The sequence below is a fragment of the Narcine bancroftii genome, chromosome 9, assembly GCF_036971445.1.
Source record: "Narcine bancroftii isolate sNarBan1 chromosome 9, sNarBan1.hap1, whole genome shotgun sequence".
NCBI classification, from domain to species: Eukaryota; Metazoa; Chordata; class Chondrichthyes; order Torpediniformes; family Narcinidae; genus Narcine; species Narcine bancroftii.
In genome coordinates this window covers 41060268-41084832 of record NC_091477.1, presented here as the reverse complement: position 1 = coordinate 41084832, position 24565 = coordinate 41060268, and the positions used below count along the sequence as shown (strand labels likewise).

The window sequence follows — 24565 nt, the reverse complement described above, 5'->3', positions numbered from 1 at the left end:
TTATGATCATTTTCTGAATGAGGGTGCCTCAGGGATAAGTGCTAAGGATCTGACTATTTATAACCTACTTATCAATATTTGGAGGCAGAAATCAAAAGCTCTCCAAGTCTGCACATGGTAAAAACAGGGTCACAGTGTGAATTATGAGCAGATGTAGCAACTTCAGTGAATAGGCAGATAGAACAATAGGACTTTCATTTTCCACAAAAGTTAAAAGATTTTTTTTTTAAGTGGAATATTATTTAACTATTGAGAGAATGGGTGTGTATATCAAAAAAAAAACCTTGGTGTCCTTTCACATGAATTACTGAAAATGAATATGCAGGTTCAGCCAATAGTATGATAGATTAATAAAATTATATTAAGTAGGCCTAATATTATGAAACTTTTATTTCTTAAAATCTCAATTTTAAAAAAAATTGTACATGCTTGGCTTCGCGGACAAAGATTTATGGAGGGATATGTCCACGTCTGCTGCAGGCTCGTTGGTGACTGACAAGTCCGATGCGGGACAGGCAGGCATGGTTGCAGCAGATGCAAGGGAAAATTGGTTGGTTGGGGTTGGGTTTTTCCTCCTTTGTCTTTTGTCAGTGAGGTGGCTTCTGCGGTCTTCTTCAAACGAGGTTGCTGCCCGCCGAACTGTGAGGCGCCAAGATGCACGGTTGGAGGCGAGATCAGCCCACTGGCGGTGGTCAATGTGGCAGGCAGCAAGAGATTTCTTTAAGCAGTCCTTGTACCTCTTCTTTGGTGCACCTCTGTCTCGGTGGCCAGTGGAGAGCTCGCCATATAACACCATCTTGGGAAGGCAATGGTCCTCTATTCTGGAGACGTGACCCACCCAGCGCAGTTGGGTCTTCAGCAGCATGGATTCGATGCTTGCGCACTCTGCCAGCTCGAGTACTTCGATGTTGGTGACGAAGTAATTCCAATGAATTTTGAGGATGGAGTGGAGACAGCGCTGATGGAAGCGTTCTAGGCGCCGTAGGTGATGCTGGTAGAGGACCCATGATTCGGAGCCGAACAGGAGTGGGGGTATGACAACGGCTCTGTACACGCTGATCTTTGTGTGTTTCTTCAGGTGTTTGTTTTTCCAGACTCTTTTGTGTAGTCTTCCAAAGGCGCTATTTGCATTGGTGAGTCTGTTGTCTATCTCTGTCGATCCTTGCATCAGATGAAATGGTGCAGCCAAGGTAGGTAAACTGGTTGACCGTTTTGAGTTCAGTGTGCCTGATGGAGATGTTGGGGGGCTGGTAGTCATGGTGGGGAGCTGGCTGATGGAGGACCAAACATTTTGGCAGTTTCCGCAAAACAGGACGTCATGCAATGGAGAGCTGGCTCTGAATAGGCAACTAAAGCGGCATCGTCTGCAAAGAGTAGTTCACGGACAAGTTGCTCTTGTGTCTTGGTGTGAGCTTGCAGGCACCTCAGATTGAAGAGGCTGCCATCCGTGCGGTACCGGATGTAAACAGCGTCTTCATTGTTGAGGTCTTTCATGGTTTGTTTCAGCATCATGCTGAAGAAGATAGTAAAGAGGGTTGGTGCGAGGACGCAGCCTTGCTTCACGCCGTTGTCAATGGAGAAGGGTTTGGAGAGCTCATGGCTGTATCTGACCCGACCTTGTTGGTTTTCGTGCAGTTGGATAACCATGTTGAGGAACTTGGGGGGGCATCCGAGGCGCTCTAGTATTTGCCAATGCCCTTTCCTACTCACGGTGTCGAAGGCTTTGGTGAGGTCAACAAAGGTGATGTAGAGTCCTTTGTTTTGTTCTCTGAACTTTTCTTGGAGCTGCCCGAGGGCAAAGACCATGTCAGTAGTTCCTCTGTTTGCACGAAAGCCACACTGTGATTCTGGGAGGACATTTTCGGTGACACTAGGTATTAGTCTATTAAGGAGAATCCTAGCGAAGATTTTGCCTGCAATGGAGAGCAGCGTGATTCCCCTGTAGTTTGAGCAGTCTGATTTCTCGCCTTTGTTTTTGTACAGGGTGATGATGATGGTATCACAAAGGTCCTAAGACAGCTTTCCTTGGTCACAGCAGAGCATGAAAAACTCATGCAGTTGGTATCCAGAGCTTTACTGCCAGCCTTCCAGACCTCTTGGGGGGGGGGGGGGGGTGGAAATTCCATCCATACCTGCTGCTTTGCCACTTTTCAGTTGTTCAATTGCCTTATGTCTCTTCCAGGGTAAGGACCTCATACAGCTCTAGACACAAGGGTTGTTGAGGGAGCTGGAGCATGGCGGATTCTTGGACTGAGCGGCTGGCACTGAAAAGAGATTGGAAGTGTTCTGACCATCGATTGAGGATGGAGATCTTGTCGCTGAGGAGGACTTCGCCGTCTGAGCTGCGCAGAGGGCTTTGGACTTGGGGTGAGGGGCTGTACACTGCCTTTAATGTCTCATAAAAACCCCTGAAGTCGCCAATGTCAGCGCTAAGCTGGGTTCGTTTGGCGAGGCTAGTCCACCACTCATTTTGGATCTCCCGGAGTTTGCATTGAAGATGGCTGCATGCGAGACAGAAGGCTCGTTTTTTCTCAATTATGCCAATTAACCTGCAAACCCCAAGTATTTTTGAAGGGTAGGAGGAAACCAGAGCATCCAGAGGAAACTCACGCAGATATAGGGTCAACATACAAATGCCTTACGCACATTTACCACATTAATAAAATCATTAAAATGTTTAAGTATCTAAAAATAAATAGGGTAACAAAGCATTTCCAATGAATTACTGTTATTTTAGCAGTGACTAGTTTTGCAATTAACTAAAGCAACATAGGCGAAAGCAGGAAACATCTTAACACAAGCAGTCTGGAAATCACTATGTTTGACAAAATTCAGGATGTGATCCTGTGACAATGAGATCAATTTCATTTGCTTCCACTTAAATACAGCAAGTTCTTGAATGTTGTTTTGTTCAACCTTATTTTGTTACAAGGTTGATGAGAAAAGAAAAAAATACTGCAGTATTTTACCGTGATAGAAAATTGGTTTCATTTAATGCCATTTCACTTAAAGTCGCATTTTCCAAGAACAAAATTAAGTGAGGCCCTCCTGTACATCTGTTATTCATCTCAACTACTATGTCAAGTCTGGAAAGGCAAGACCAATCTAGAGAGGCAAGACCATTCCTACAATAGTTTCAAATTGCCCAACTTTTAACTGGATGATATATGAATTTCAGGTCAGCCACTACTCATCAACTCCTTGTTGCTCCAGTCTGGAAATAAACAAATGTAGCTCTCATTTCCCTTTATCCTTTGTTCAAAATCATTAGCTCCCCATCCCTCTCCACCAAACCACCACCACTTGTATTTAAAAGCAGTATTGAACCTGGATAGACTGAAACAACCAACAGTAAAAGCAAATACACTCACAAATATTAACCTCATTAATGGGTTTTAACCAGAAAATAGGGTTTGTACCTTGGTTTCACATGTAAATAAATTAAATTACAGAAAAACAATTTGTAATATTTATATATTGATTCACAGACAAAGTTTCACTAACTTCATATACTGATGTGCTTTAAGTTGCAAGGAGGAGTTAAAGTCATGCAAAAATACATATTTTAATGGAAGGCTATATTAAAAAATATTTTAAATCCACTATTTTTAAAGAACATTTTCAGTATATGCAAACTAGGTAACTTTCATACAAGTTATACTATCCATTAATCTCATTGTGAGAACATAAAATATACAAAATATAAACAAAAAATCCCTGACCAATGATGTAAAAACTATGTAAAAGTAGATGCATCTCTATGATTCTTTATTAAAAAATATCAAAATAAGTTAAGGTTAGGAAAATTAATTTCAAAATGACAGTGAAAAGCTACTTGCCAGTAGAATTTCACAGCAAGGAATTGACTCAGCTGCAAATTCCACAAGCCTTACTTCACCTTTTATGGAAAACACGAGACATGACCACCCACTTAACACCGTACCAGATAACACTTGCACAGTAGCACTTACTGTAACACGATCTGTAAAATGACATCATAAAATGATCTTTTCCCATTTCTCATATTGATCCCTTCAACAGTAGCCATCGGTTTCAAATAAAGTCTTAATTTTGGCCATTTTCTGAATCAAGCCTTGAAATCTGGGGTTGGTTTATCCAACTCAATTAAAGGAAACAATTACTTCATACACAAGAGGAAACTCTTCCTGCGATCTGGCCGGTACTCCGACCTTTATAGATTAAAAGAAACTGCCTGGTAACTAATGTTAAATAATCCATAATATGCAGAAAATATTCGTAAGTGACCAGACTTTTAAATGTTGCTTTTGATACAATTTATACATTGTGTTAATTGAGTTTTAAGCCACTAGTTTTTGCTTCAATTAAGTAGGCTGTTGCTTTTATCCTGTCTTGCAGTTGAGATAAAGGCCATACCCTCATAACATACTTATCATATTTTGGGGGCCTGGACGTGAAAATAAAAACTAGGTGAAATAAGTGAACACCAGTTCGATCATCACCAGAGTTCATGAGATTGGAGAGAAATCACCTTTTTCACTGAACTGTTGACAGAATGGCTGTGTTATGAGCCTAATGAACTCAAAAAACTAACAGGAACAGAAATTCACAAATACAAGAATTTTTTTTCACATTTGTGGATATCACACATCATTCCCAGGACATTATAGTTAATGCAGATGTTTAAAACTTATACCATCTGTGGGGGAAAAAAGTATTCTCTTTTATTTCTACTCCTCACCATTTACAACTTGAAATATGACAGTCTTCTCACTTTTATAGTGAAAATGAAGGGCTTTTGGCTGTTTCTGTCTCCTCACAGGTGACTGATCTGTTGAGTGTTTCTGGCATTTTCATTCTATGTCAATTTATACTGATTAAACAAGGAACTAAACTACCAGCATTTCTTTTTCTGCTTTGGTGTCAAGACTTTTTAAATTTCCAACAGAGATTTCTAAATTGCTGATTGTCCTTTATAGGATTGTGCAAACACTGGCATTAGATAGATCTCCAGGCACACAATACAATCAATACCAACTTCCAATATTTACAGTATAAAGCCTGGTGAATCAGATTTGATGCAAGGTGTAAAACCAAATCCATTCACTTAAATCAACAGGAATAATTGAGAGGGAAAAATATTCATGATTTTACAGATTTGAACCGAGTTTATTTTATTGATTTCCAATGTGGAAAATTGACCAGGTATGTCCACCTAGAAAAAAAAATCTAATCCAGTCAACTACCACAGTCTATTCTTAATCATCAATGTCTGATATCTTTCATGATGCCATCAAGAGACACTCATTCAGAACCCATAACCTGATACCTATAACCATTCAGGTCCAGAATTCATCACCAACTTGGTTTAATATCCAAGCATACCTCAGAGATGAATTCCACAGCTAGGTAAGACAGACTGGCCTCGACATGAAGCCGGTCATCAGGAAGAGGAAACCACTAAAGGTTAGAGTCAGATTATATACAAAGGGAAGATAGTTTCTCAGGGAAATCCCCAAGGTCCAATCATCTTTTGCAATTTTATAAAAGACCTTTCATCAAACATGTGTGAAGATATTCACTGATGATTACACAGCTTTGATTTCGATTTCAACATCCCAAATTGTGTTATCTTTACCATCAAGGACAGAAGGAAATCTGCAATATTCCTCACAGGTTACACACTATGCCAATAGTTCCCTTTTCCGTCATTAGAAAAGGATCCAATTCCTGGAATTCTTTACTCAATACCATTGTGAGAGTACCTACACCAGAACATTTGTAGCTATTCATCACCAAAAAATAAAACCCATTTCTGAACATTTGCAACATTAAGAACTAATCAAGTCCCTCCCTGGTCTAACAGAGTCCAAGTCTCTGTCCAAGTTTCTATCCTGCCCCCCTCTTACTTTATGGGTGTTTATGTTCTTGCTTACTCATTTTGTGTATGGCCTTGCTGCCATGCAGTGGCAGACTATTTTCAAGAGGTATGGTTTTAGGCAAATCAGCAGAAGTGCAAAAGTTTACAGTTATCAATTCAAAGACACTGCCTTACTTTTTGTGCACTATTTTTATTTATAGTAATGTTGTAAGTTGGTTATAATATGAATGTTTGCTCTACGATGCTGCCGCAAAACACCAAATTTCATGACAAATTCTGATTAATTCAAAAGCAAAGAACAGGCAATTTGGTTTTGCTTCAGACCATTCCCAACATCTAAAGAGATGAAAAGCAGTAATATGAAGATACACGCTGTTTAGACAAGTCTTCCCATGTACTAAGAGGGCCATCTAACAGACCTTTATTCTCAACCCCAATTTGGGCAAAGGATTAATGTTATTGCAGATGCTGAAAGAATACATTGTACATTAGAGTACCAACAAGTTTGGAGAAACAAGTCTTTGCTGAAGTGGCTTCATATAGAACAGACGACTGTGCACTTTTATGCAGAATAGTTACACATACCTTGTTTACGTACATCCTCCACAGCTGCTGTCAGTTCTTCTTTCAGGTACTGACTCTCATGAGCAATTTTCTCTCCCTTCTCTAAGAAATTCTGTGTGGCCTGTTCCACAGAGGCAGCCAAAACATGTGCTTTCTTAGAACGGCCTTTCTTTTTGTTAGATGGACCCCTGTTGCTGGTATTCACCAAGGTAGTCACCTGAAAAGTAAAATTTCCATGTCAAAATCTTTATAGATCAGCAGGCAGAACTTGCATTTCGACAAAATTATTGTTACAAGGGCAACCAAAGCCTAATTTTAAAGAAGCATCAAGCTCCACAAGAAAATGTCAACTTATGGCTGGAGCAACAAAGATCATGGAACAGTGATCTCAGATTTAATGGAAGGGGCAATATCAATGCAGAACACAACAGATATGAAATTAAAACACAAAAGGCAGCAAGTCAGCAAGAACAGATTGATTAGAACTGGAATATCTATTTCGAATGAAAAGAAGCTAACAGAGCAAGGCCCCAAGAGCATTTAAATATCATGTTGCAGGGTCTCATTTCTGATCTTCACTGCTGGATTGAGCTCATGTTGCCCCTCTGGCTAGATTAGTTTCCTTCAGGCGCTCCAGTTTCCTCCCACATGCTGAAAACATGCTCATTGATAGATTGGCTGCTAAAAATTATTCCTCAAGCAGTGGGTGGGAGGAGAATCAGGACAAATTGATAGGCACGTGATACAGAATAGTTTACAGGGAAATAAATGGATGGAATGCGATTTCTCCAAGAGCATAAACCCAATGGGCTGAATGGCAAATATAATAAGCAAATAGGAAAGTCAAAAGAACTGGTTTACAGAAAGAATGAAGGACAACCAGAGGTATGAAACAGTAGGATATAAAAGAGTACTGGTAAGTGATTGGGTGGGGGCAAGTTCAATAGCAAGAACTGTCATGTCTAACTTCAACTGCTTTAAAAGAACATTGGAGCAACACAATGGCAGGAGTTCCTAACTGCCCCAAGAATTGCCACTCCAGAATGCAAGAAGCTGATGGTAAGGAGGGCAAGGCCACCGGCCCCCATCTTGACAACATTTTACAGGAGCACAATTGAGGGAGTCCTGTCTGGCTGGATCATTGTGTGTTGATAGCTACGAAACATCCGACTGTAACCCAATATATGATCATTACAATGTCTGAGAATATCACTGGGGTCCCCCTTTCCTCAGTTGATAACATTCTCCAGGAGCCTTCCTTAAATAGTGCTCAAAGAATTATTGAGCTTGTCTATCTTCAGCAAGGATGCACATGAGCATCAAAATCAGAACTACTTGGCTTGGAAACTATTTCTTCCTACAAGCTGATAATGATGTTGAGTTTCTTATGTTAAATGAGTAATTATTGCAAAATATTTATACACATGTGATTATATGTTGCATATTATCTGTGTATGCGTGTGCACTGTGGTTTGGAGAAAATAAAGGTTTCTGGTTGTTTATGTAGTCAGAAGATAATAATAATCATGAATTTGGAACGAAAACATACAAAATCCATACCTTATCCAATGAAATAGAAGACAAATGATTAATATACAAACGGCTATTTACAATTTCCATGTGGACACCAATTTTGCTTAAACTTCCATGTTACGGTTTAAGTAGTTTAAAGAAAACACTCCATAATCATACAAAACTAGCGTCAAACAATTATCATTTATTTTCTCCTGATGAAAAAAATCTCTTATGCAATACTCCACTTTCCAAAACATCAACCATCCCAGATGCTCTGAAATTAAGTGTCACGTATGATTTTGTAAGGATGGATAGAAAAAAAAACCAAAAAGAGCAGGACCAGAAGTTACTTAGTGAGGAAAACTGCAAAGGGCAACTTCACTAAAATTAGATATATATTGAGGGTCAACTTCAGAAGGTGTTACATCACCCATATATCTCAAATTCAAAATCAATCCTAACAACATTAAAACAAATTGACTTTATTTATTCAAGAGACATAGAAACCAAATAAATTGGGCTTGGATTCTTAATTAAATTTAAATAGCAGTATTGGCATAGCAAATTTAATCTGCTATTCCTGGCCCTATATTTAATTTCAACAGTTTATTTCCAAGAAATCCAAGTTCAAACTCAAGCTTGCAGAATTCAACTTAATGTTTTAAATCTAAATATTCAAATTAGTAAGATTTAACAAATCTAGTGCTGAATTGTGTTAATTTCCCACAATGTTTATTTTATTCTTGTGATCTCAGAAAGGCAGGGACAGCAAGCCAAAAGCTTTAAAATAATTACCTGTACTGCCAAATACTATTTAAACATTAAACAGAATCAAACTCTTTCCCATCACCCATAATTAGACGGGAAACTTGGAATTTTATTTGACCCTTTTCAGTCACTTACCTGCGTGACCAAAGGTTCCAGAAGTCGTTCTACTGCCAGTGTCCTTATTTCCAGATTTTTTGGATCCCATTTGAAATTAATATTTTGAGTGTTTATTGTTGTCATGCTTGCTTGCCTGTTAGATTAAAAATCAACACAGAAAACTTAAACCCTGAAGGAATAAATCAAAGTAATACCAAGTATCATTTTTGAATAGAAATGGACTGTACATCCATACTGCAAGGACAAACTGCAGAACACAAATGGGACAAAATCAAGTATCATCATTTTTGGAGTAATAAAACATGGGCAGCACAGAGCTGAGATTCTACCTGACCCAGGTATTGCAAAGAATGGGCTTAACACTGTTACCACTCAATGTCTCGACTAAATGGAAAAGTTTTTGTAAACACTATCAGACAGTGATCAGCATGGAACATCCTGCAGACAATGATGATGGGTACCATGGGGGAGTTCTCTGAGCAGACTGTCCAGGTCACCTGGCAGAAAGCCGCATCACCAGCATTCACTAGTAAGCACCAGGATTTGGCCTGGCTAGCCCTCCTGATCAGATCCTTCCTATCTGACTGGATTATCACCCAAAATGCACATTGTCCCCAAGACTACTCCAATGGACCTCAGCAGATTATGGATTTGCTACGAGTACATGGAGAAGGATGCAAGGAACCTTGTAATATTTCATTCTCTGTAGCAGTATAATAGAGGACAGTCTGATTCACAAGCTGTTCCCAGGGACACAAGTAGAGACAGACATCCAAAGCTTCCGGAAGATCATCAACTTGGTGAAAGACTCCTTTGGTATGCCTGAAACTTGTTAATCTTCCAGCACACAATGAGAGAATGCTGCGAGCTGGCAATTCAAGGCTGCAGAGTACATGCTGAAAGATGCAATGAAGCTTAGCATAACCAACACAAGGGTTTTTTTTGAGGGGAAGGACCGGAGTCTTGAGTGCTTCCACCACCAGACACAAAGTCTGAGACCGCTAGTGGGGAAACCCCTCAAACAACGGAAAGGGAAATAACTACAAAAGAGCCACAGAAATGACAACGGTGCTATGTAGCATATTAGCATATGTAATAATGTACAGTAATGGAATGCAAATATGACTCTAAGGATGACAAAAGAATTGTACATAGTTTTATTTTGAATACATTTTATTTTGAGGGAAAAAATAATTGGGAGCCCATGAGAGTAGATGAAAGAGATATCTTTGCTCTTGAGAATTCAAAAATAAGGATTACCATTTAAACAAATTTTAGACAGATGAGGCTATTTTTCTTTCTCTTTCTTCCTCAAAGGATAATGGAAATAGAATCTCTGAACATCTTTTAAGGCAGAGATAATGAGATTCTCAACAAAGGGGTGAAAGTTTACTTGAGGTGGTCAGAAATGCAGTTTAAGATTACAACCAAATTAGATGTGATCTTTTTAAATACCAAAGGCCAAGTATAATATGGCCCACTCCTCCTGCTATTTCACACAAGACAATGACTACAAAATTACTTCTGAATCTCCATTGCACATTTAATGCAAAGAGCTATCGTTTGCTAATCTATTGGCTTTAATTGGAGGTAACTATGCATGAGACAAGACCTTGAACAAGCTTTAACTTGCATTCCATTCTCTAGAAGTGAACAGGAAGAGTTTTGTTAATCTTGTAATTTACATACAAGGTACAAGCTTCACTGGCGAAATGTTTTAACAACTGACTGGGTGAGACAGGTGACAAGGATAGGAACTCGCAATATTTCAAATACAACATTTAAGAGATAACATATCAAGATATTTTTGTTTAAATTTACATGTACCAATGCACATCCCCATTACTGAATCAAATGTTCTCCCACCAATCTTGTATTTAATTGTAACTCCTTCTTCCCTCCCCACCAAAAATCAACATTTAAGATGCTACAATAAAGTTAAAAAAGTTCCCATCTTGAATGTTTCAGGCAAAATAGAATCAAAAGAATTATTAAAAATAAACTCAAAACATCATGAAATAATAACTTCTCTTTAACTTGGCAAAAGCATGGCATTTGAAGGAGTAAAAAGTTGATCTTACCAGTAATAATGAATTGCACCATATAAACAGCCAAGAACACATTTTGCAAATGTTTAGTCATGCAGCACCAAGACTGGCCGTCAAGATTTGCATCACCCTTTTTATGCCATTCGATACCAATTCAGTCTTCAATATCCCTCAATGCCTTCATTAGGTAAATAATTAAGTGCTTCTTACTCAGAAATATCCATTTCCACCTAATCCTCTGGCAATTTATTCCAGATATCAACCACTATGTAAAAAACCTACGCCTCAGAACCTCAACTAAATTAAATCCATGTCCTTTCGTTTGATACTCTCACCATGGGGAAAAGATTTTGACTATTACCCTATCTATCCATCTCTCATAATCTTGTATACTTCTATCAGGTACCCCTCAGCCTCCTTCAATCCAAACAAAAACAAGCTCAGTCTGTACTCTCTCTCCCTATAATAAATGTCCTCCAATCTAAGCAATATTCTGATAAATATCTTTTGCAATCTCTTCAGCACAACCAGATCTGCCCTAATGTGGGACAACCAGACCGCACATAATACTCCAAGTTATGTTTTTTTTTTCTAAAGGTTACTGCTCAGGAAGGTTCTTGTCAGTTTTCAGAGAAATAATTGTTGTTCCAGGACATCCACAACTGATTTACTTCCATCAGCCACTTCAGTGTACCCTCAAGGTTCTCCAGATGATAACCTCTTTCTTTCAGGTCACCACAGAGTGCCTTTTTGTTTCTCTTATTCCAAGTGAAACATTAGATAGCCAGTCCTCTCCTCTCATATGAGCCACAAGAGCTTTGACCAGGATGAACTAAGCACTCACAACCCATCTTCCAAATGGGGCTTTCCACAAGCTTGGCAGCTTGTCCTGTTCCAGTTGCTGCTGCTAACTGTAAAACTGTAGAACTGATCTCTGTGGTCTCTCTCTCTCACACACACAGAAAAAGTCTGTTTGACTCTCTCTGCTTGCAAAAACCACATGACCCTCTTAGAACAGCAAGTTCCCCTCCAGACTGTCTGCGGTTCCAACAAGTTCTTTCTTTTTGTAAACAACAATCCATTAGTGCAGTCTCTTGGGCACTCTCCAAAGCTTTTTCAAAGGCTCTGAGGCCCCGACATGTCTAGTATTAGCAGAGCTCCAGTATTTTAAATAAGATCTCTTTTAAAGTGTTTGTATGTGATCTATACTAACAAATCCTGCCCCAATTTATCTCCCAAAAACATACCTATATTCTGTCACACTACCCATAGTTATAAGCTAATAAAAGTTTTTGTCCTCCCTCCAGTTGTGAGAGCTTTTATTCATGCTACACAATGTTTTGTCAGAGTAGCATCCTTCAACACCCTAGAGTTACCAGAATGGAGACTGGGTGGTACAGTTAGTGTAGCAGTTAGCACAATGCTGTTACCGTGCCAGTGACCAGGGTTCGAATCCCACACTGTGTGTAAGAATGTGTCTGTTCTCCCCATGTAAATGCAAGTTTCCTCCAGGCAGTGTTGTAGGTCAAATGGGTGCAATAGGCCTCCACGGGGTCATGGCTTGAAAGGGGCGGTTACCATGCGGAATATCTAATTGTTTTTAATTAAATCTGGCATGAACTTTTATTACAACTTTTTTAAAAACTATCATGCCTTAAAATGAGATTTAAATGACCAATCTGGTAAAAAATACCACATTACTTCAGCAGCAGACTGTTGTATAAAGTTATAAAACAATCAATGCATTTGTACCCATTCAAAAACACTGGACGAGTACTCAAACAGAAGATTCTGATGCAAAAATTTACAACTTATTTTAACAGCAAAATAATAGGACAGTTAGAAATTTCTTTCTTAGAAAGGAACAAAAACTGCAGCACCCCAACAGTAAATGAAGCATACAGTGGCACGATAGCAAAATCCAGATTTACAACTTTTACTTCCACTTTCTAAATCAAGTCTGAGGCAATTTGACATATTGTTGAATACACTATCAAACTTCTGCAGGAAAGTATACAGATTAGTTTTATCAGGGCCTGCTTTGGTAATATGAGTGCCCTGGAAAGCAGAAGGGAGCAAACATTGCTGAGTCCATCGGAAACTTCAACCTTTCATTTATTCAAGACATCCATGCAAGTTGCAGCCCCAAGAAGGCAGCCATCATAAAGCATCCCCAGTATCCTGGTCATATCTTCTCATTGCCTCCTTTTGACAGACGGAAGACTGAAGTTCAGCACCTCCAGGCTCAAGAACATTCTACCCCCCCAATCAGTCTTTAAAAGTGCCTAGTGTGAAAGCAAAATCAGAACAACGCCAACTTTAGATGATGTCACTTCACACTGGGGATTGGTGGCTTTGACCCCTACTACAATCCCCAGACCCCTAGTACAATCCCCAGCGTCTGCAGGCGCCGGCATTGCTATTAGGCAAGTGTGAAATGGGTAATTGCATTGTGGAATTGAAATGACTCAAGTTTTTGCGTGAGTGCAGGAAAGTGAAGGAAGGAAAAATTAAAATGAAGGTATAAACTTTTCCATGGGCAAGACGCAGAGGGATACAGAGAGGGGAAATTTTTAAACAGCTTGAGAAAAATGGTAGCACCATAGTGTACAATTTATAAAGATCATGGAAAAAGCAATGGCGGACCTGACTTCTAAGAATGCCATGTGGCAGAGAAACCCCTCTATGAATGCTCCATGCCTGCAGCTGAGCCTATAGCCCTTTCTCTGTCACATCAAATTGTGAGAGGGCAGGTCCACCATCGCTTTTTCCCCCACCGTATTTATAAATTGTAGGTGATAGGGCTACCAACATTCCCACGCTGTTTAAATTGAGTGCTATAGTGCTACCAACTTTCCCACCCTGCTTAAAAATTGTCCACTATTGCTACTTATTGCTGGCATATTTTATATGGGTCAGCACAACAGCAACAGGCTAAAGGCCTCATTCTGTGCAATACATAAAGCTTAATTATGTTATAATTAGGCATGATTAATTTTGTTCAAGTATAGATTTAGGGCAGGTCCACCATCACTCAATGCATCATGACGTCACCAGTCGAAGGTAAAACAGTCCTAACCCTGGGGATAGCTCTTTGCAAGTATGAAAGCGTTCAGTATCCCAGTTAGGAGTGGTATTGTGAAAAGACAAACCCCCATTCCTATCCCAGGACACTGAATGGCCAATTTAATGGGATGCAAGTGTGACATGGACTTATCATTGAGTACATCTCATTCCTTGATGTTCCTCAAAGTACAGGCAGAACCAGTCAAACATACTTCAGAACATCAATCCTTGCACCCCAGGAATTAATCCAATTGAACATTCTCTGCCCTGTCTCTAATGCAAATCTATCCTTTCTTAAATATGAAGATCAAAGCTTCATGTGCAGATACTCTCACCAACATCCTGTAAAGTTGCATTAAAACTTCCCTACTTTTATACTCAATACCCCCTGTAAAGGTCAACATTTCATTAGCTTTCCCAATTGTTTGCTCTATTTCCATGCAACACTTTTGTAGTTCACGACCTAGGATCCAAGATCCTTTTTACAGCTTCCACATCTCACTTTCTTCAAATCAGGTGGTTTTAATTCTCCTCCACCCCCAACAGCTTCATATTTTCTCCTATTATACACCATCAGCCAACTTCTTATCAATGCTCTTAACCTATATCTCTTTGTAAGCTGGGAGTGTGATCCTCAATTTTTCTAGCCCATCTGCCAATTTTCATCTTCAGCAATTTTGTGTCCTTGGAATACAGAAGCAAGGTATACTCAGTCCCTTCAACAAAGTCAATAATGCAAATGAAAAATATTGAAGCCCCAATTGAAAATGATCCATTTATCTCAACTCTATCGAATCCACGCTGCTGAAGATCCAGCTGCGCTGGATGGGTCACGTCTCCAGAATGGAGGACCATCGCCTTCCCAAGATCGTGTTATATGGCGAGCTCTCCACTGGCCACCGTGACAGAGGTGCACCAAAGAAAAGGTACAAGGACTGCCTAAAGAAATCTCTTGGTGCCTGCCACATTGACAACCGCCAGTGGGCTGATAACGCCTCAAACCGTGCATCTTGGCGCCTCACAGTTTGGCGGGCAGCAACCTCCTTTGAAGAAGACCGCAGAGCCCACCTCACTGACAAAAGGCAAAGGAGGAAAAACCCAACACCCAACCCCAACCAACCAATTTTCCCCTGCAACCGCTGCAACTGTGTCTGCCTGTCCCGCATCGGACTTGTCAGCCACAAACGAGCCTGCAGATGATGTGGACTTTTTACCCCCTCCATAAATCTTCGTCCGCGAAGCCAAGCCAAAGAAAATTTACTGTGAACCATTGCCCTCTCACAATACAACTCCAAAGTTGTGCCCTCTGTTCACCTTTCTATTCTGTACTTGTTGACTCTTGCTTGCTTGCATCAATCTAAACTTACCATCACCACTTTACATTCTCTTGAATATCTTTCAGTATCCCTGGATTATAGGGTTGAAATTCTAATTTTAACTTTTCAATCACTGCAAAATACAACTAGTCATCCTGTTGAAATGTCATTTTAGTGCATGACCACTTTTTAAAAAAAATCAGATTTCCTTATGTTCCAACTTCAGATGATTGTGGCTATTTTATTGACTATGGCCTTTTTAAAGTACGCAAGCTCAAAAATAAACCATTTTCAAACTTATTTATCAATGTTTAACATTCCGACAACAAAAAGCTCCAATTCAAAACAGATCGAGTACAAATCAGTACCTTACAATTAACAATTGTTATTCTTTCCTCTTTCTGTCCACTGCCAATCAGGAAACAAGACCAAACAAATGAGCAACCCCACTAGCACAATCAAGCAAAAGTGAATTAAATAGGAAATTTAAGAATCAAGATTCAATGTATTATCAGTAATACAAGTATCATATTACATGAAATTTCTTTTTGCCTGCTGCAAAGCAGAAAGATTTGCTACCGCCAGAAATTGCCTAAGCGCCTCTTGTATTTCTTAGTCAGATCTACAGAGAAGGAAGCAAGAGTTCCCCTTCCCACTCCACCAAGTGTCCGTAGATTCACCTCCACTACTTCCATAGCTTCTTTAGCCTCACAGAGCCCAATCAACCCAACCACATCTGACCCTCCGACATGGTCAGGACCCTTTGGTGCCCTTGGCACCCCATCACATCCCAGTTTCGATACCTGGCACCACACCAGCCAGTTCGAGCCAGTCTCCAGCAGTCCACAGCCCAGCATTACTCTCCCAATAGCATTCTCCAGTTCCTCAACTCATGCCACCAGCAGCCAACCACATATGTAGGTCCCTCTGTCTCATAGACCCTCACTGGTCCGCTGCCATGGTCACTGTCACGTGGGTCGTCTCCTCTGCTTCTCCTTCTCGCTTCTCGGGGTGGGGGGGGGGGGGATGATCTTCCCATCCTCTGTGATGCCCTGCTCCAGTTCAATACACAGAAAAGGCAGGCACCAGGTGGGTGGGGGGGGGGGGGGGGGGGGTGGGGTGGTGAGAGGAAAAGAGGAGAAGATATGAGCAGACAGGGAGCCCCTGAAGGAGCATTCCCAAGGAAAGCAGAGAGGGGAGGGGAAGGTGTGACTGATGGTGAGATCCTGCTGTAGGTGGCAAAAATTTATATCAATTCACAGCGTTTTTCTCTTCTATCTTCCCATCATATCCATCTATGACCTCTGTTAGCCTGTGCTCCTCCCCCGTTCCTTCATCCCTCCTCTCCTTCCCTCCCATTTTTATGCAGGCACCTATCTGTATTTTGCTCACACCTTCTCAAGCTCATAACATTGTTACCTTTTACTTCTGATAGTTACTGCGTGCTCTGCTGAGAGCACAGCAAAAGAGGGCATATATAAACCGAATTAACATCCAAAATAAATTTCTGTGAAATTATTAGCAAATAGGATAATAGAAAGGTAAATTTTAATTTTGTAATCAGGTCACAACACTAACCCTTTCTTGCAAATTTTTTATCCCTAACCGCCTTTCCTACAGTCATTATAGAAACTCTCATTTCTACATTTTCCACAAATAATGGTGGAGAGATAAAAACATTACCCACAGATACACATTTACAGGACAGAATGAGACTATACTGGACAACAATTCAAGACTATTCCCACATCGCACCTCAATGTGCTGAAATGATTCTGCTCAAAAGGTCATCTGCCAACATTTTCTAAGAAACGTCAAAAGTTTCTCCTTTCACCATAAATAATGAGTTCCAAGATCCCACTATTCTTTGGGTGAATTTATTTTCCCTTCATTTCCCTCCTAATCTTTCTACCAATAATCTTAAATCTATAGATGTACAACAACAAAAAACTGCAGATGATGGAAATCTAAAAGCAGAAAACACTGGAACACACTGTTCAAGCAAAAATTATTGCAACACACTGCAATTCAAGCAAAAAATTACAGAACCATCTGTGTTAATGTTTCAGATCAAAAATACTTTGCCAGTTCCTGTGTGTATCCAAGCACTATTACATTGCTTTTATCTGAAATCGACAACTTTATTGTTTATCTTACCAAATCCTTAATGTTACATTTTGCATCGCCTCACCTTTTAAAGACATTAATTCCATCCTTGCCTCAAAAACAATTTAAAAATTAACCACTAACCTAATTGGCCTCCTCTGCTTTGTCTCATGACATTTCATCACTTTACAGTGATGTGATAGCAAATGCAATTTGATTCATTTTACTGGCAAGAGGTACTCTTGCTGGGGTTTAACCAATGCTTTGTACAATTCCAGCATTAACTTATTGCCATGAATATTTTGCACTTGGATGAGACACAGCCAACTTGATTAAGCAGCATCAAATGGCCAGCTGCATCACCTGAACAGCAGTTAGGGTTTTCAAAAGTGTACAATCCAGGAATCCACTCATCCCAAATACATCTGCCTCCAGTATGGGGAATGAATGAACAATCTTGGAAAAGATGTTATTACTAGTGAGCTAGTCTTGTATTTACTTTTTCTGTCTTGAGCAAGCACCATCCTTGACAAATCAGAAAACAGTTGAAATAACCAGTGTACGGACAATTAAATAAAATGACAAATTATTTTCAACTACAATTGGGCTCAATAAAGTCTTCTTTATTTTGTACTAATAAGGCAAAATCCACTTTTACTGGTTGACGGCCTGGTATGGGGGATACCTGAGCATAAAGCCCTGCAAAATGTAGAGGGCACAGCCCAGGACCTCTCAGGGAAAATCCTTGCCCCCAATCAAAAATGTCTACAGGGATCAAGGATCCATCCCCCAGCACACCCTTTGTTCTTGCTGCTCTCATCAGGAGGGAGGTATAGGTGTCACAAGACACACACAAGTTCAGAAACAGCTGCTATCCCTCCACCATCAAACGCCTCAACAACTTCATTTAGGGACTTCTTTAAGGACTCTTACTTTTCCACTTTATTGATTTTTTTTTCCCTCTCTGCATTGCAGTTCACATTGATTTGTTTACATGGATGTGTTGAGTAGTTTTTTTTTTGCACCACCAATAAGTGGCAATTCAGCCTCCCCCACCCCAGAACAAAAATCTCAACTATTCCACTCCAATATGTATCAGTGAGTTCTGCTGCACAACATTACTAATAAATGCAAGATAAGGGTCAGGAATCAAAACAGATTTGACAAAAAGGAGAGAGAAAAGTTGCAAACTTTAATTTCTGTGATAAATACTATTTGATCCCACCTTCGTAAATTTGGCTCGCCAAAAACGTGATCAACTTTTCGCCATGGACGCCAGTTGGAGTTCCCAACTTGAAGTTAAATAGGGCGTGGGCACACAAAACAAACTCGAGTGCGAGTACAGGGTGACCAGATCTCCTCACAAGTTCGTGTCCATGGGGATCTACTTCACTTTTAAACGTTAATGAATCACGACGAAACAAGAAAGGGACCGGACGACTGACTGCACCCTTTTTGAGCTGATCTCATCTCAAACAAGAGGTTCTTAAGTACCAAAACAAAACTTTTGGGGGGGGGGGGGGACGGGGGAAAGATTTGACCCAGCTATTTAGCCATTCCACAAATATCTTTTTTTAAAATCATAAACGACTGAGATCCCAGCTTTACTCGTTTAACAGACCTTGCACCGCAAAACTGTACGACTTGTATGGGACGGGTGGAAGTTGAAGAGACTTCTGGAAGTGAACGGGGAGGCTGCGTGCGGGGAAGTGAGAACACACGGATGGCGGGCGTTGCCTGCCCGGGGCGAGGGGGAGGGGAGAGAGGGGGGAAGGACCGGCCCGGCCTCTCCACTCCGGGGTCCCGAGAACAATAAACAAGGAGGACGCGGCCTAACGCTGCTCCCACTGAGAGTGTCCGCACGGTACACACAGGGCGGGGCGGGGGGGGGCTCGCACGTCAACGAAAATCTGTGCGGCCCAACCGCAAAGGAAACTCGAGTGGCGAGTGTAAAACCTCAGGAGCGGCCGGGCGGGCACCGAGGCTTGGAGGTGGGCGACGCCGTCCCGAGCCCGAGCGGCCATTTAAACTTGCAGAGAGTTCGACGCGGAACTTTCCGGCGGCCACCTTCAGCCGCGAAAGCTGCCCCCCCCCCCCCCACCATCCCTCCCTCCTCACCTTTCTCGCCGACTCTTGTTCGGGTTGAGGGGGCGGGGGTTGGTTGCTCCCTTCCTGTCCTCGCTGCTTTTCCCCGTCCGCCTTTCGCTCCCGGCAGCTGGATCCGCCTCCCCTGCTCCGGCAAGTCGTTGGCAGCGGAGCCTCCTCCGGTCGCGAGCGCCTCTCTCTCCCGCGGGAAGAGCAACGGTGTCGGGGGTTGCGGAGCGGCCAAGCTGGGGATCCGTCACCTCCCTGCCCCTTCCGAGTTTGTGCGGCGGAGCGGGGCGGGGGGAGGGGGAAGGGGGGGGGGAAGGGCGCCGCTGGGAAGAGTTGGAGCGGATCTCGGCGCCACACCCAGAGCAGCTGTGTCATGGAGTCAGGTGTGTGCGGCGACCAGCCAACTGGTTCCCCTTCAAACCCAACCCGAACTCTGTGTCTTTTACTGACTCCTGACTTGCTCCGTTCTCTTTTTAATCCTCGGGCTTCGAGCAGAACGTGTTTATTCCCCCCCCCCTCCCCCTTCACGTCAGCACAATTAACTCCACGTTAGTACAGAAAACTCTTTCCTCCCCCCCAATTACCTCTCCCCTCCTGAATTCCCCCCTCCCTCCCCTCCTCCATTCCTCCCCCTCTCCTCCATTCCCTCTCCCCTCTGAATTCCCCCCTCCATTCCCTCTCCCCCTGAATTCCCCCCTTCATTCCCTCGTCTCCATTCCCTCCCTCCCCCTCCTCCATTCCCTCCGCCCTCTCCTCCATTCCCTCCGCCCTCTCCTCCATTCCCTCCGCCCTCTCCTCCATTCCCTCCGCCCTCTCCTCCATTCCCTCCGCCCTCTCCTCCATTCCCTCCGCCCTCTCCTCCATTCCCTCCCCTCTCCTCCATTCCCTCCCCTCTCCTCCATTCCCTCCCCTCTCCTCCATTCCCTCCCCCTCTCCTCCATTCCCTCCCCCTCTCCTCCATTCCCTCCCCCTCTCCTCCATTCCCTCCCCCTCTCCATTCCCTCCCCCCCTCCTCCATTCCCTCCCCCCCTCTCCATTCCCTCCCCCTCTCCATTCCCTCCCCCTCTCCATTCCCTCCCCCCTCTCCATTCCCTCCCCCCTCTCCATTCCCTCCCCCCCTCCTCCATTCCCTCCCCCCCTCCTCTATTCCCTCCCCCCCCTCCATTCCCTCCCCCCCCCATTCCCTCCCCCCCTCCTCCATTCCCTCCCCCCCTCCTCCATTCCCTCCCCCCCTCCTCCATTCCCTCCCCCCCTCCTCCATTCCCTCTTTACCCATTCCCTCTCCCACCTCCTCCATTCCCTCTCCCACCTCCTCCATTCCCTCTCCCACCTCCTCCATTCCCTCTCCCACCTCCTCCATTCCCTCTCCCACCTCCTCCATTCCCTCGACTTCAATGGAGAGGAAATCATCAGGGGAAAATAAAACCTTGGGACTTGCTCTCACTGCTGTCCTTCTCCCAACAAATTCTGCCTCCTTGCTCAGACAACTCAATTTGGATTCTGTGTGCAAGGAAACTGAAGAGAATAGGTTGTCCCGTCCCCCAATTTAGGGTGGTTGTAAAAGAAACTTTTCAGTCTGTTCTTCTCTTTCTTTAACATTGTAAAATAGTTTTTTTTTAAGTAATTGATACACTGTAATCAAATTGCTTCTTGATACTTGGTGTAGTTTGTTGTTTTATAATTATAAAATATCAACCAAATAGCATGTTTTAGTTATATGCTCTCGTTGTGGAGGACATTGACTTTTCCCCTTCGAAGTTTCTCTCTTAAAAATATGCAAACACATTCATCTGAGCTTTGTGTGGTTTCTTGTGGTGAAATAAACGTGGTGCTCTTGTGTTCCTTTCAGTCTTACCTGCTGTTCTCTCCAACTTGCAAGAATAGCCTGGTGTTATTAATGGATTATTTCCATTATCACTCCTTCATTGGGCTCACCAGCTTCTAACCAAATTCAATTCACTCTTGACAGCACATCTCTTTCTAACTGTACCTGTTTGATACGATTGGCTTTGGAAGAAAATCGCTGGCTGTTCCCTTAATCTATTTGAAATACTTTTACACCAGTCATGCCAGTACCTTGGCTGTTGTTATTCCTTTCACAGAATGATCTGATTTGGTATCAGCTACATTGATTTTAAATTTGTATTCTGACTCTGATTGAATAAATCCCTATTTTGCTCCATCCCATTCACTCCGTAGATTTTCATTGCCCTCTTCATTCTGCCTGATCAGTTTACAGACATTATTTTCAATATACATACCTTCTCCATACATTTATTTTTTCAGATGTTTTTGTCAGCCATCATACTCACAAAATCTAAATAATCTTCAAATTTCAAATTTATTGTCAGAATAGATACATGACATCACATACAACCCTGAGATTCTTTTTTTCCTGTGGGCGTGGCAGAATCACCATTTGTTGGTAGTGCAAAAAAAAACTACTCAACAGACACATGTAAATAAACTGCAATACAGAGAGAGAGAAAAAGTGCACTTATTAATGAGTATCTGAATGAGTTTATTGTTGAGGAGTCTGATGGTGGAGGGAGAGCTGTTCCTGAACCTGGTGGTGCACGTTTTGTATACCTCTTTCCTGATGGTAGCAGCAAGAACAGTGTGTGTGTTGGGTGAAGTGGATTCTTGATGCTTGCTGCTACTCTCTGACAGCACCATTCCACGAAGATGTTCTCGATGGTTCAGAGGGTTTTGCTTGTGATGTCCTGGGCTATGCCACTACCTTTTTCAGGCTTTATGCTCAGAGGTATTTGTGTCCCCATACCAAACTGTGATGCAGCTGGTCAGCACACTTTCCACCACACCTTTGTAAAAATTTGCCTGGGTTGTCGATGTCATACCAAACCTTTGCAAACTCCTGAGAAAATAATGTGCTTCTTCACAATGCCATTAGTGTGCTGGCTCCAGGACTTCCAAGAACTTAAATTTGCTTACCTTCTCCACCTCTGATCCCCCAGTGATCATTGGATTGTACACCTCTGGTTTTCCCTTCCCGAGTCAACAATCAGCTTCTTGGCTTTGGAGTTATTAAGTGCGAGCTTGTTGTTGGTGCACCATTAGGCCAAGTTTTCAATCTCCCTACTGTATGCTGAATCATCGCCCCTTTTTATACAACCCACCACTGTGAGATCGTCAGCAAATTTGTAGTTGTTGACAGTGTCATACACCATTTTAATTATTTTTATATCCTCTTCACTGCCCTTTATGCAGGACATTTTCTACTCATTAATGTCTACCATTAAAACAATATTAGTCATGCTTTCCAGATCTACCTTTAGTCTCTTTTTTACAGTATGTACTTCCTCCAGTTGTCCATTTCCAGCTGCCTTTGAAAAGCTCTGCAGATTTGCATGTCTGAGTACTCTCATAAAGCTTCCTGTCTCATGAGGTGGCATTTCCTTCGGACTGGACTCACAGATCCTCTCTGTAATGAATAAAGCTTTCAGTTTTTTTGCCACTAATCTTAAGTTGTTTATGAGAGCATCAAAAGACCATCAGTGCTCTATGAGTATAAAGACCAGGGGCAATTATTTGTTTCTAGGCAAGTTATAATGTGCTTTAATGCATTCTCCAAGGTCTCAGTGAAAGACTGAAATGGTACAATTCTCTCACCTTGTGACCAATACGATATTTTTATGTACTTCAGTTTATCTATCATAGCCAGGTCAATATGAATTCTTTAATCCACTGTTTCATGCTTTAGACAAATTACTTTCCTGGAAATCCAGTTACACAGCTGATTATATTTCATTGTGTTCTCTCTCTCAATCGAATTACGCAGCTCAGGTTTTCAGATTCAGATTTCAGATTTATTGTCAGAGTACTTGCATCACATCACACAACCCTGAAATAATTTTTCCTGTGGGCGAGGCAGAATTACTATTTACTAGTAGTGGGGGAAAAAAAACTACTCAATGTACACATTTGAACAAATAAAGAAATGTGAACAAACTCACTGCAATATCGAGAGGAAGAAAAAATAAAATGCAAATGTAAGAGTCCTTAAGTGAGTCTCTGATTGAGTTTGTTGTTGAGGAGTCTGATGGTGGAGGGGTAGCAGCTGTTCCTGAACTTAATGATGAGGGTAATCTTGGCACCTCTATCTCTTTTCTGATGGTAGCAGCAAGAGCAGAGCATGTGCTGGATGGTGTGGGTCCTTGATGATTGCTGCTACTCCCCGACGGCTGTGTTCCCTGTAGATGTTATCAATGGTGGGGATAGGTTTTGCTTGTGATGTCCTGAGCTTTGTCCACTACTTTTTGCAGGGCTTTCTACTCAGGTATTGGTGTCCCCATACCAGACCGTGATGCACCTGGTCAGAACACTTTCCTCCACACATTTGTAGAAGTTTGCCAGGGTTTCCAATGTCACATCAAACCTCCACAAACTCCTGTCTCTTGACGCACATTCACACGTTAGCTCATTGCGAAGGTATTAGATCTGGCATTCGATACTGTTTTCAGAATCAGGTTAGACATTTAAATTTAATGATTTAAAATAAATACCTTGAAGCTGAAATCAGTGTATATTTTTAAAAAAAAAGACAAGTGTGAACTTGTCAAGAAAGCATTTTCTTATTGCTAAGACTTCTTTGAGAGCCAGGCTGACTTTCATCAATATTAACAATCCTACAAAAGGACAGAACATTAGTCACATGAAGCAATTCTTAAGGTAGTACCAACCAATATTACATATAATATGTTATGAAAATATTAAGGGGTTCACAATACTAAGATGATAATATACAGCCCAGGACACACAGGCAAAACCCTCCCCACCATCAAGAACATGTACAGGGAACGCTGCTGTCAGACAACAGTAGCAATCATCAAGGATCCACAGCACCCAGTACACGCTTTGTTCTCCCTGTTACTATCAGGAAAGAGGTATAGGCACCACAAGACTAATAGCATCAGGTTCAGGAACAGCTGCTACCCCTCCACCATCAGACTCCTCAACAACAAACTCAATCAGGGACTTATTTAATGACACTTACTTGTGCACTTTATTGATTGCTTTTTTTCTCTCTGTGTTGCACCGTTTGTTTACATTTCTTTTTTTGTTTACATGTGTCCATTGAGTACAGTTTATTT

The 24565-nt window shown here is 41.7% G+C and overlaps 1 protein-coding gene and 1 long non-coding RNA gene across 4 annotated transcripts in view; one reads left to right on the top strand and one right to left on the bottom strand.

Moving 5' to 3' along the window:
* The window catches only part of ctnna1 (catenin (cadherin-associated protein), alpha 1), a 110046-nt gene extending 90169 nt beyond the window's left edge, over nt 1–19877 (bottom strand). Inside the window, exons 1-3 of one of the 3 annotated variants that reach the window (XM_069898885.1) lie at nt 19479–19877; nt 8843–8957; nt 6446–6641 (exon numbers count right to left, since the gene is read on the bottom strand). In XM_069898885.1, the coding sequence (XP_069754986.1) occupies nt 6446–6641; nt 8843–8947 (301 nt within the window). In that variant the 5' untranslated portion in view covers nt 8948–8957; nt 19479–19877. Of the gene's footprint in view, nt 1–6445; nt 6642–8842; nt 8958–18585; nt 18838–18981; nt 19172–19478 lie in introns of those variants that run through there. The other 2 variants (XM_069898887.1, XM_069898886.1) reach the window with 2 other exon arrangements.
* The window catches only part of LOC138743467 (uncharacterized), a 46220-nt gene continuing 41420 nt past the window's right edge, over nt 19766–24565 (top strand). The window contains exon 1 of the long non-coding RNA XR_011344911.1: nt 19766–19837. This is a non-coding gene — a long non-coding RNA (uncharacterized lncRNA). The remainder of the gene's footprint in view (nt 19838–24565) is intronic.